The sequence below is a fragment of the Vanellus vanellus genome (genome assembly GCF_965231255.1).
Source record: "Vanellus vanellus genome assembly, chromosome: 5".
NCBI classification, from domain to species: Eukaryota; Metazoa; Chordata; class Aves; order Charadriiformes; family Charadriidae; genus Vanellus; species Vanellus vanellus.
In genome coordinates this window covers 45366117-45379340 of record NC_138910.1, presented here as the reverse complement: position 1 = coordinate 45379340, position 13224 = coordinate 45366117, and the positions used below count along the sequence as shown (strand labels likewise).

General features: G+C 40.3%; 1 protein-coding gene across 1 annotated transcript in view; it reads right to left on the bottom strand.

The window, feature by feature from the left end:
• Positions 1–13224, bottom strand: part of PCNT (pericentrin) — a 103702-nt gene that overhangs the window by 65434 nt on the left and 25044 nt on the right. The window contains 6 exon segments of the mRNA XM_082483808.1: positions 839–1305; positions 6770–7008; positions 8451–8667; positions 9697–9784; positions 10060–10324; positions 11725–11757. Of these exon segments, the coding sequence (XP_082339934.1) occupies positions 839–1305; positions 6770–7008; positions 8451–8667; positions 9697–9784; positions 10060–10324; positions 11725–11757 (1309 nt within the window).

Genomic DNA, 13224 nt, shown 5'->3' with positions numbered 1-13224 from the left:
ACACAGCATATACATTGCCTACATGTCAAACGTGTTGTCTGCAAGTAAACAAACTGTAATAAGAAGCATCTCTAAAAACATCTGGTTAAGACTGAGACAAACCACTGTGGAAGTGTATGTGGGATACCTGGGGGCTCCTCCAAACTCATCTCAGCTCTCCGAGGTCTGCTTAAAGCTTGATGCAGAAGATTTAGCATCCGAAATGCTGCAATTTACTGTAATCATTAACTATTGTATTTTTGGATACAGACACCAATAATTAAAAAGTGATTGGTTATTTAAAGGCTAATTTCTTGCTTTCAGTGTTTTCACACTGTATTTCCTGAATCTTGTTCTAAGAGCACACATTGCAACCTTCATGTCTAACCAGAACTGAAGAATAGCATATGCATCCCATCAACCTCAGCATTCAGTGGATAACACAAGCTTCATTCACCAGGAAAAACTTGATCAAATTAATTTGAATTGTTTGAAAACACTTGAAAAAAATATAGAGCGTTTTTCCACTTACGTGTCCTGTAACACTTCCCTTCTCCAAGGCTAGTACATGTTTTTTCAGCTGTATGTTGTATTCTTAACTGTAACACGCAGAACTTGACTACACTTTGTTTGATTTGCTAGGCTAGATTAAATGTAATTACATGAAGCAAAATTCTGTGGTAAACCATAATGGACAGCATTACTGTTTCTTGGGAGAGTAAGCTTTACATACGAAGTTAGCTGGTGCCATCAAGTGACAAACCCACGTCACTACAACCCATTAAGGTTAAAATAAGAAAAAGTAACAATAACAATGACTGAACTGGCAAGTGAAAGTACTCAAATACTCAGGACTTACTTGTTTTGTGCTTCCATAAGTTTCAGTGCACATTCTTCCTGCAGACAAAGTGTGGCCTTCTCCATTTCTTTTGCCATGAGTGCTCTGGCTGCCTGCAGATCACTGTCATATTGCTCCTGAGATTTCTGTGCACTTGCAAGGCTGTCCTCTAGTTGCTGCAAGTTGTTTTGTTGCTCTTTTACCAATTTCTCCAATTCTAGAATTTTGGCAGCTTGGTGATCTTGAAGCTGATTCATTTCAGCTTCACGAAGTTCAAATTCCTTTTGTAATTTCTGCTTCTCATATTCTGCTCTATTTTGCAGCTCTGTACGCAACAATGATAACTTCTCTTCTGCTAGGATTCTCTGGTCCTCGCTTTCACATTTCCATTTCTTCTCTTTTTCTTTGTACATAGTCTCTATTTTCTGGACTTCTTCTCTGGCTTCCCTTAATTTATTCTTGTGATCCTCAACAATTTTATGTTTTACCTATGAACACAGTTATTAAAAAAATGCATAAAATAACAAAACCAAACTGAAGTGAGTGTTTTCAGGTATTTAAGGTCTTGGAGAGATTCAATTCTTGCAGTGAAGTCACCCCTCCAAATAAAATGTAAGGCTGAAATATCAACTTGTAGGTACTTTAATTCAACGCACCATTAAGAATTAGTTAGAGTAAGGAAGACGAGAAAAAGTTAAGAGAAAAATCTAGAATTAATATGGTATTCTGTTGTTTTTTTCTTGGGGCCACTTTTCTTCATTTTAGAAGTTCAACTTACAAAGCTATGGGCACCTTAGGTATTTATATTGGGCATGATTAAAAATATCTTTTAAACCTTTCCCTCCTTATACGTTCCAGTGGTATTTTATATGTAGTGTCCAAGACCATGACCTCATACGCAGCATAAAAGCAACATAAAAAGCATGCACAAAAATAGAAGCCAAAGCACCAAATGATTGCTCAATGACAAAAAGAAAAAAATACTCTAAAAAGAGACAAGAGGTAAACAGGTAAACAAATAAATAGTAAACTAAGGAAACAACAGGGCCATCTCTTAAAAGAAAATTAAAAGCTAATAAGAGATCACATAGGAACATCAGTATAAAGTATACTCTTCAGTTTTCACTTGGAAGGTTTGTTTTGAACAAATATTTAAGCATTCATTTATGCTACAACCTAAGTGAAGAGGCAGACAATAAAAAAAAAAATCTGAGGGTTTTCTGTTTAACACCCAACCCATGAAAACTTGGGGGAAGTGGGATTCAGGCACTGGAAATAGAGAGGTATTTGATGAAACTGGTTCACTTTGTTTCTGACAGGGACAGAATAGAAGGCAAACAAAATATGTATTTCCAGACAGTGGATCAGCATGTGGTACAGGCTTATTTCAAACACTGCTCTCTATATGCTTATCTTTTACTCAGATGGCAGTGCCACAAACAAGATATTGCACATGGAAGGACTAAACTACCAGTACTGAAAGCTTCATTACTGGAAGATTCAGCTGAGTCTCCATGTTATCTATGAACAGTTTGCAACTGTTTTCTCTGGCCTCCTCCACCAGTTTTTAAGTCCAGAAAAGGACACACATATCCATCTCTCTTTAACAAGGGAGGAAAGGAGGAGTTGAGAAATGAGAGCTTCATCCATCTAATTGTCATATGCATTCAAATACCAAACCAAATTAAACAATGAATTAACATCCAGTCTAAACTTATCCTCAGAGGGGACTGCTGATTTAACAGTAAGAGGGAAGGTGCCAGATATGACTCTTTCAACTTTAAGACTTCATAGAATCATAGAATTAGTGAGGTTGGAAGGGACCTTTAAGATCATCAAGTCCAACCATTAACCTACCCTGATAAAAACACCACCACTTCTAAACCATGTCCCTAAGCACCTCATCTACCCTTTTCTTAAACACCTCCAGGGATGGTGAATCCACCACCTCTCTGGGCAGCCTATTCCAATGTTTAATAACCCTTTCAGTGAAAAAATGCTTCCTAATATCCAATCTAAACCTGCCCTGACATAACTTGAACCCGTTTCCTCTTGTCCTATCACTTGTCGCCAGGGAGAAGAGGTCAGCTCCCATCTCTCTAAAACCTCCTTTCAGGTAGTTGTAGAGGGTGATAAGGTCTCCCCTCAGCCTCCTCTTCTCCAGGCTAAACAACCCCAGATCCCTCAGTCGTTCCTCATAAGGTTTGTCCTTCAGACCCTTCACCAGCTTCGCAGCCCTTCTCTGGACACGCTCCAACACCTCAATGTCCTTCTTGTAGTGAGGGGCCCAAAACTGAACACAGTACTCAAGGAGGAGCCTCACCAGTGCCGAGTACAGGGGGATGATTACTTCCCTAGTCCGGCTCACCACACTATTCCTGATGCAGGCCAGGATGGTGTTGGCCTTCTTGGCTGCCTGGGCACACTGCTGGCTCATGCTCAGCCGGCTGTCCACCAACACCCCCAGGTCCTTTTCTGCCAGGCAGCTTTCGAGCCACTCCGCCCCCAGTCTGTAGCGCTGCATGGGGTTGTTGTGACCCAAGTGCAGGACCCGACACTTGGCTTTGTTGAACCTCATACCATTGGCCTCAGCCAGAGGTCCAGATCCCTCTGCAGAGCCAATCTACCCTCAAGCAGATCAACACGCCCCCCTAGTTTAGTGTCGTCTGCGAACTTACTGAGGGTGCATTCGATCCCCTCATCCAGATCATTGATAAAGATATTAAAGAGAACGGGCCCCAGCACCGATCCCTGGGGGACACCACTTGTGACTGGACACCAACTGGATTTAACTCGATTCACCACCACTCTCTGGGTACGGCCATACAGCCAGTTTTTTACCCAGCGAAGAGTACACCTGTCCAGGCCATGAGCAGCCAGTTTCTCCAGGAGAATGCTATGGGAAACGGTGTCAAAAGCCTTGCAAAAATCCAGGTAGATAACATCCACAGCTTTTCCCTCGTCCACTAAGTGGGTCACCTTGTCATAGAAGGAGATCAGGTTTGACAGGCATGACCTGCCTTTCACAAACCCATGCTGACTGGGCCTGATCACCCTGTTCTCTTGCATGTGCCGTGTGATGGCACTGAGGATGATCTGCTCCATGACCTTCCCAGGCACCGATGTCAGACTGACTGGCCTGTAGTTCCCTGGATCCTCCTTCCGGCCCTTCTTATGGATGAGTGTCACATTTGCCAACCTCCAGTCAGCTGGGACCTCCCTGGTTATCCAAGACTGTTCATAAATGATGCAGAGTGGCCTGGTGAGCACTTCCGCCAGCTCCTTCAGTACCCTTGGATGGATCCCATCTGGCCCCATAGATTTGTGCACCTCCAGGTGCTGAAGCAGGTTCCTCACCATTTCCCTTTGGATTACAGGAGCTTCATTCTGCTCCCCATCCCTGTATTCTAGCTCAGGGGTCGGGGAACTCAAGGAACAACTGGTCCTACTGCTGAAGACTGAGGCAAAGATGGCATTAAGTACCTCAGCCTTTTCCTCATCCTTGGTTACTACGTTACCGGCCCCATCTACTAGAGGACAGATATTATCCTTGGTCCTCTTTTTATTGCTAATATATTTATAGAAACTTTTTTTGTTGGCCTTGACAACAGAAGCCAGGTTTAGCTCTAGCTGAGCTTTGGCCCTTCTGATTTTTTCCCTACATTGCTTCACTACCTCTTTGTAGTCCTCCTGAGCGGCCTGCCCTTCCTTCCAAAGGCCGTATATCCTCTTTTTTCCCTAAGCTGCAACACTAGCTCCCTGCTTAGCCAGGCCGGTCTTTTTCCCCAACGGCTTGTCTTCCGGCACACGGGGACAGCCTGCTCCTGCACCTTTAGGACTTCCGTCTTGAAAGACATCCAGGCTTCCTGGGCTCCTTTGCCCTGGAGGACTGCCTCCCAGGGGACTTTGTCAACCAGGCTCCTGAAGAGCCCAAAGTCCGCTTTCCGGAAGTCCACGGTGGCAGTTCTGCTGACCCCCTTCCTTGCTTCTCCCAGAACTGAGAACTCTATCATTTCGTGGTCACTGTTGCCAAGATGGCCTCCGACCATCACATCCCCCACAAGACCTTCCCTGTTTACAAACAACAGATCCAGCAGGGCACCTTCCCTAGTTGGCTCTTTCACTAGTTGTGTTAAGAAGTTATCCCCAGTACCTTCCAGGAACTTTCTAGACTGTTCCCTCCCTGCTGTATTGTATTCCCAGCAGATGTCCGGCAAATTGAAGTCTCCCACGAGGACTAGAACTCACGATCTTGAGACTTCTCCCAGCCGTTTATAGAATATTTCATCTGCCTCCTCATCCTGGTTGGGCTATAACAGACTCCTACTACAATATCTGCCTTGTTAGCCCTCCCCCTGATCCTTACCCATAAACACTCAATCCCATTATCACCATCATTTAGTTCAAGACATTCATAAGACTCCCTGACATACAGGGCCACCCCCCCGCCTCTCCTCGCTTGCCTATCCTTCCTGAAGAGTCTATAGCCATCCATGGCAGCACTATAGCTATGCGAGTCATCCCACCATGTTTCTGTGATGGCAACTACATCGTAATTACCCTGGTGTACAATGGCTTCCAGCTCCTCCTGTTTGTTGCCCATGCTACGTGCATTAGTGTATAAGCACTTCAGCTGGGCTATTGGTCCTTTCTCCTTTTTACTGGAGGGAGCTGAAGTTCTGCCATCCCCAGACATCTTCCTAAGGAGCCCGGTTACGCCCCCTGTCTTTTCCAAGTCTAGTGCCAGCACCCCACTTTCAGGCTTTTTGCTAGCAGCCTTGGATCTATCCCCATCTCCTTCGAACCTAGTTTAAAGCCCTGTCAATGAGCCCCCCCAACTCCTGCCCTAAAACCCTTTTCCCCCTCTGAGACAGGCTTTTGCCGTCTGTTGCCAGAAGGCCTGGTGTCCTGAAAAGCAGCCCATGATCAAAGAACCCAAAATCCTGCCGACGACACCAGTCTCTGAGCCAGGCATTGATCAGCTGGTGTTTCCTGTTAATCTTCCCGTCCATCTGTGCAATTGTTGGGATAGAAGCAAACACTACTTGTGCTTCTGATCCCCTAACTAGTCTCTCTTCATTGCCCTCAGGCTCCTTCCTGGAATTTCATCATTACCTAACTGAAAGATCAATAAAGGGTAGTAGTCAGTAGGCCTGACTAGGCTAGGGAGTTTCCTCCGGATATCCTTAACTCTGGCCCCAGGAAGACAGCAGACCTCCCTACATATTGGGTCCGGTCTACATATGGGACCATCCACTCCCTTCAGAATCGAGTCCCCTACTACAAGGGCCCGTCTTTCTTTCCTAAATGATGATGTCGTTATATGTCGACAGTGAAGGTATAAGAACTACACCAAATCAAAACAAAAGCAGAAATTTGTTGTCCAATTCTTTCTTCTTCCCTCAAAAAATAGTCTGAGAAATTATTTCTGGTTATTTGCTTCAAAAATAGTCCTATTAAAACCAGAAATTTCTTAGAGGGGACCCATTCAGCAGAGGATCCGCAGTGCTTTCTGCTGAATTCCCCATTACCATATGACAGTATGCAAGTGCATCACATTACTTTCGCACCGGGACACTATGATGTGCTGCAGGGAGATGTTCAGGGCAAGGACCTTTTGTACATGCCTGTATTGAAGTGGTATGTATATGCTTGACCCACATCACTATCAAAGATGGACTGGATCAACCCTTGAAGCACCTGACTTCCCACACTATCTGTGCTCTTAAAGAAAAGTTTGTCTGCAGAGGAACTAAGTGTTTAACATTAAAGTACTTTGAACTTCTATCTCATATTCCAGTATTTGTGCATATCCACATGAGTCCATTTAAAGCTGAAGCTACTATCGCTAAACTAGGCACATTTAAAGATAAGTGCTGCTTCTATCTCCCTTGGCCTTCCTAACAGATCTGAGCTTGACAAACTCTATAGGAAACAGTACTGGGAAATTACCTTTTCCATTTCCTCTTTCAGATGCTTTTCATTCTGCACAGAAAAATCTTTTTGTTTAGTAATCTCCCCCTTTAAATGCTTTATTTCTTCTGAAAGCTCTGCAATACACTGTTTCTCGGAGTGTAGGAGAGAGAGCTTAGCTTTGTGCTCTTCCTCCAGCACAGACACTCGCTCAGCCACCTCCATTTCAACTTGACGTGCTGCATCTTGAGCACTCTGTAGGCGCAGTTTGGCAATTTCTGAAAAGAAAAAAAAAAACAAGAAAAAACCTTAAACCGAACAATAAAGGGGAATTCAGGGACTTATTTTCTTTTAACAGGTCCCATTAATGCACAGAAATAAAGCTGAACATTGTCAGTTGTGCAGTTTATCAGTAGCCATCCTAACTACAGACCAAGAAGAGTCTCTTATCAGGATGATTTTGTACTCTGTTCCACTTTATCATCACCTTTGAAATTTATCAGCCAGAATAATGGGGAAGGATCATAAAACCTGTGGCAGAACCCCCCCTCCCATCAGCAACAGCCACAAGAGCCGACTTTCTTTTTGGACAATGTAATAGCAAATTTATGCAAGTTTTATCTCCCCTTTTGCACATGCTATTTACACAAGGCATTTCCCTAAAAACCAGACAGGACAAATCTCTAAACATTCTAAGTTAAGAAGTTATGATATACTGTCCAGTATTATAAATAACTAATTGATGATAAGAAATAAAATGGCAAATTTCAAGAGTCGTACTGATCCTTTTAACCAACATAGACTGGAATAGCCATGGTGGTTATAGCCATGTGTGTTATATAGCTAACTAAGTTATGGATAATGAGTTCAAATGTTTGCGTATCATAGGATGCTCCCAGAAAGAAGTTAGAGATACAAGAACTGCCATAATCCCTTACCTGCACCTCAACAATATATGCATTTTATACTGAACCAGTACAAGGCAGTATATTTCTATAAATTAGAACTTGAAAAAAAGCAGCAACTGTTAAGAAATTACACTAACCCATGATCGCACAGGAAGTCTCATTAAATTTAGCCATAGGAGAAACTGTAACCTGAACTCTACAGCAAAAGGTACCTATTACAAATTCTACTCCCCTTAAATACTTTCCCCTCTTTGTCGAAAAATTCATCTCCATATGTATGCCAACCAGTGGAAAACACATGAGGATAAAGAAATATTAATGTTAAATGAGCAGAGCACTCTCAAACCCACAAAAGGAACACAGGCAAAAGAGGTATGGAACATAGAAGCAGGTCTACTCTGTGGAACAGACTGAGAACTGGCCTATTTCATGCAAATACAATAGACATTTAACATAGCTGATGGACAACAATAAGAAATTTTCAAATAATTAATTGAGGAATTGACAGTGCTCTTCTAGGCATCAAGAATGGAAACCTGATCGACTCCTTTTAGCAACTGCTCCACATTTGTAGTAGGTTTTACTACAGAATAATCAGTTTTAGATTACCACATTTTTGGAATTGCAACTCAACATGCCCATAAAAGTCAAAAAGCAAAGTGCTCAATGCCAGAGATCAACATGTGTGAAGTGTTCCCTATAGTTTAGAGTAAACTAATAAGAAATTGAAAACTTCTTCAGATAAGCCTTTAAATAGTTAAAGAAAAATATAAGCTACACAAGCAGCTTACCATTCTGACAGCACATTTTACCTTTAATATGTTCTTCTGAAAGTCGGGCACGGAGCTGCTCAAGTTCTAAACAATGCTTTCTTCTCATTTCCTCAATTTCTGTTATATATTTGTCTGATAAATCCATCTTCATTTTCATTAGATCCTCCTTATATTGAAGTGCAAGGGAAGACCTTAAGGAATCTAATTCATGTCTGTGGTGTTCTTTAAGTTGTACCTGCAAACTGACAAGTTCTTCCTACATAAGAAATGGGTTAGAAAAACATCTTCAGCTTTGAAGAAACCATGCTGAGAATCTTTCAGTGAGAGCACTACCTGAACTGCACTATAATGCACCTGCTTGACACATACATATCTGGTTTCCAAAAACCCTGCTGGTTTTGCTCCATTCCTGCCACTCCATCTGCTACTACAGTGGCAGAGTCCCTCAAGGTAGATACACTCTGGAACCATGCCAAAAGGCACATCTGAGTTTCAGGAGCTGGTTGAAAATACAATAGAGGAGGAAGTATCCGGGTAGAGAAACTATCAACCCTCAACACTAAAGAGATCCCCTTCTACAGACACCACAGAACTTAGAAGTAATGATCTATGAATGCAGTTTCATACTTAGATATGTAACAAATAGCAGCAAGAAAAAAGGCATGATGTATGCATTTTTCATTTATAACTCAAGTTTTTTGTGTGATTTACTGATGAAATTGAGCTCCTGATGTCTTGTCTATGTCTTGTTTGCTTATCATTCCCTCTTAAAAATATTACTCTTTACAATTAATTTAAAAAATAAAAATCTAAAGAAAAAAAGGAAAATTCCTTTTTGAAACTCAGGCAACTTCAAATAAATTAAGAAAAGAAGTCAAGATCTTAAATTACAACATGTACATGAAAATAGGTGAATAAATAGAAGAGGGACCAAATTAGCATCTCCAAAGAACCGACAGCAATAAAAGGCACAATTACTACAGAAAGCATATGGAAGAGGAACACCATGAATTCCGCACTTGTGTGGAAGAGCTTTGATAAGCTCCTTACTAGGCACAAGATAACCACAACAGGAGACACAAAATTACAGAACACCATGTTTCATCTGTTCTGCTAGTCTGAGAACTGTTTAGAGTTGACAATTTACAATATATTTGTCAAAAAGAATCAAGCTTTAATAGATGGCTTAATTAACTAACTCTTGGCTAAGAGCTAGGAATCAGACATCAATTTACATACAGGTCATGTAACAAACAGTAGAACTTCAATTTATCAAAAATACTACCTGTTGTTGTTCCAGCTGTTGATTTAGCTGACCACGTGTATCCCTTCTCTCTTTCTCAGCAGTCTCTTCAAAAACTGCAACAGAAGAACTGAGGAAAGCGTTTTAAAGTTTAAGATTGCAACATGTGTCACAAAATAAGTTAAATTAACTTGCTGACTCACAATGTAGTACTGAAAGTAGGCACAGAGCAACTGTAACAACTGCTCAGGACTCATGACTTCCATTGCTGGTTTCTAACTACAGATCACCTAATGCCCAATCCCAACATCATCTTTTATATGGGGGAAAAACAAAAAAACAAACAAAAAAAAAAATGTCATGACAGCATGCTTCCCTGAGTTGAAAGGAAAAAGAATGTATCACCTGATGTCCCCTGCTTGATCTTGACTCACTTCCAACTCTGACAGTGAATATTCCTTCAATCCTTGCAATTTCTGATGCAGCAAAGCCAATTCTTCTCTGTAGTTTTCTTCAGCAACTCTTAACTTCTTTTCAAAATAAAGTCTCAATTGTTCCAACTCAGTTTCATGCTCACTTTTTCTTTGCTGACGCTGCTGTTCAAATTCTTGTTTTAAACGCTCTATTTCTTCCACCTGTGATGCACGAGCCAGGAGTTGCTCTTTTAGCTCTGGAATGGAGGCAAAATCACCACAAGTACTCAGAAGTATGTATCTTTAGGCTAAGTCATTCTGTGAAGAGTAGCCACAATTTAGTTGTTGATATAGCAGCAAAATGTTATCTGACAAGCTACATAAGAAAATGAACTTCAGAGGACAGTAAAGCCATGTTCTCCATTTACACTGCATTCAGAGAAACCACCCTCATGACAAGAATCAAAACTACCAGCAGACTGTTAGCCCTCCTCATTTCCTTGTGCTTCAGATCTGGGCTACTGACATGCAAAGTCCTGCAATATTCCTTAATCTTCACACCTGCCTGTTGTAGCAACCAGAAGCAGTAATTTAGTCAAGAATGTTTAACTTACTCCAGGGAAAACTACCCAACAAACAAAAACATCTTTAGCACAAACTATGCAGGAAAACAAAAATCACAAGAAACAAAAAATATTTCTGGATTACTTTAGTGATGGTTTGGCTATCCATCATTAGCTCAAGCATAGGCTAAATCCATTGAATTAAAAGAAACATTAAAAAAAAAATAGAATGCTGTAGAAAACAGTGATCAAAGCTAGTTCAACAAGCTATCGTCCTTTCAGGGCATGACAGCAGTGGCCAGCACTGCAGCGTATTCATGAACTCTGACAGCTTTCTTCCCCATGTTCTGTATTAAAGAAGTCGTAATGTATTAGGAAGTGGAAAGGCAGGAAAAAAGGACAAAAAAAATCATAAAGGGAATTAAAAAAAGTTTCCCAGATAGCTCAACTTCCCAGATGACTTAAGTTAGCTGAATCTCCACAGAATCAACTGAAGATGGAGCTGCCTTTTAAGAAGAAAGAACTTGGAGAAAAGCATCTGCTTACAATATTCAAGAAGAGAAACTTCAGAAATATTTATGAAAACAGAGGATGCCACCCAGGAAACAACACAGCTGATTGTCACAGTGTGTTTTTGTGTAGCAAACCAGAAAATGCACACTTGGCGTGAAAAATTCTCACAACAAATCGGCAAACGGAAAGAATAAGAGAAGTAGGTACATGGCTCAAGCCTGCTTCCAAAGGGAGCAGTTGCCAAGCACAGGGACCAGAGAAGTCAAGTGACAAGCAGGGACTACTAACCATCAATGGGATAGGCAAGGGAAGTTCAGTCTGGCACAGATAGGTTTTGCATAATCAGCAGAGTCTGCCAGCACAAAATTAACTCAGAAAAGCGTTTAACAGTTTTGAACTGGCATGTCACTCCTACATCAGAGCCGTGATCCCATTGCCCAGTTGCTATGTTTTGAATCCACCACCACAAGTCCACAAACCAATCCAAATGCATTGTCAAATGATAACTCAAGTGAAGAGAAGCAAAGTGAAAAAAAAAAAAAAATCTTTAGGATCTCACACACCAAAAGAGATACCCTCACCTGGACCATGGGCTTGTATTCTGGTCTCACCATCTCAAGCAAGATGAAGAAGAAACAGAAAGGGTCCAACAAATGTGAATGTGAGTGATAAGAAACATGGAAAGACATTTGAAAGGTTAATAAAGATTGAGGCTACAGAGAGGAAATAAAAGAATTCCAGCAAAGTGCTATCTGCTATAATTCTATAATATCACACCAGAAATCTGAAAAAGACAAGGTAAAGTCTGACTAGATAAAAAAATTATTTATTCAATTTATGACCCCCAAAAAACAACAAAAAACACCCTCACAAAACTCTATTATACTTCAAAAGCTACTTACAGTTTTTACAGTACTTTTACAGTATTTAAAAAATCTGAAATTGCATTTAAAACCAAAGGCAGATGTAATATGCTTCAACTACCCCAGGAGAAGTAAAGAATGCCACCTAATGTTACAGTCTCACACAAGGTGAACATGAAGTCAAGGTTAACATCTTGGTCTCTAGATTTTTTATTTTTCCAAAATTTCTTCTTTCCTGCATTACACATCTTTTTGCACACACACATCTAAGATATGTTCTACTTCATTGCAACCAAAAATGCGTCATCTCTGATCACTACACTGTAAAGTTGACTGTTTTGTTTAATACGCCTAGATCTTGGAACAGATATCTGAAGATATATAAAGCATATGATGTTAGATTTTAGCCAGATATTATTTTGTCTCATGCTTTAAAATCTTTTTGTAAGTTTAATGCAGATACACATAAGACTAATTAACACAAAAACCAAACCAACAAAAACCTCAAAACTGTTCATGTTTAATTCCTGTGCATAATGTTTTCCTTTCATTTTTTGCTTTTAGGTTTATGGGATTTGTTTGTTTTTAAAGATAAGCATCATTATGGAAAAAGGAGGTTATTTTTAGCCTTATAGGAAAGCAACATTATCATTCATTCTGATTTCAGAAGTATCACCTGACTGTTTTTATTTTTAAAATAGACATATCTTTAACCCAAGGCTTTTTTATATTTAAGAATTAAAAGTCTTTCACAAGATGGTGAATCTCCGTTTTGAGTGTCAATGAAAAAGCATTTTATTTAACTAATCTCAAAATTGAAAGGGAAAAAAAGCCATGTCTACATCAAGATATAATCTAATCACACAGTTTTAGAATTTTTCTGCCTTTTTTTTTGTAAGCAGGCTGATCTCTTAATTATCTCCAAATAAAAGAAAATACGTCATAGCCACAATAAACCACTCAAAGTCCTAAACTAAGTGATCTTCACTGTTTAACTTCAATTAACAGTTTTCTCAATTGAATTCATACCCACTTCCATACTGAATACAAATACGAGCATGTTATTGTAACCATGTTATTGCATTGACAAGCATTTTCTCCATTTTTTTATCTACATTATACTTAATTTGACGTTGCATTAAAAAAAAAAACATGTTTTTTCACTAAAAATTTTTATAGGGTGCAGAAATGGAGTGGGAAGGGAAAGGAAAACAATAG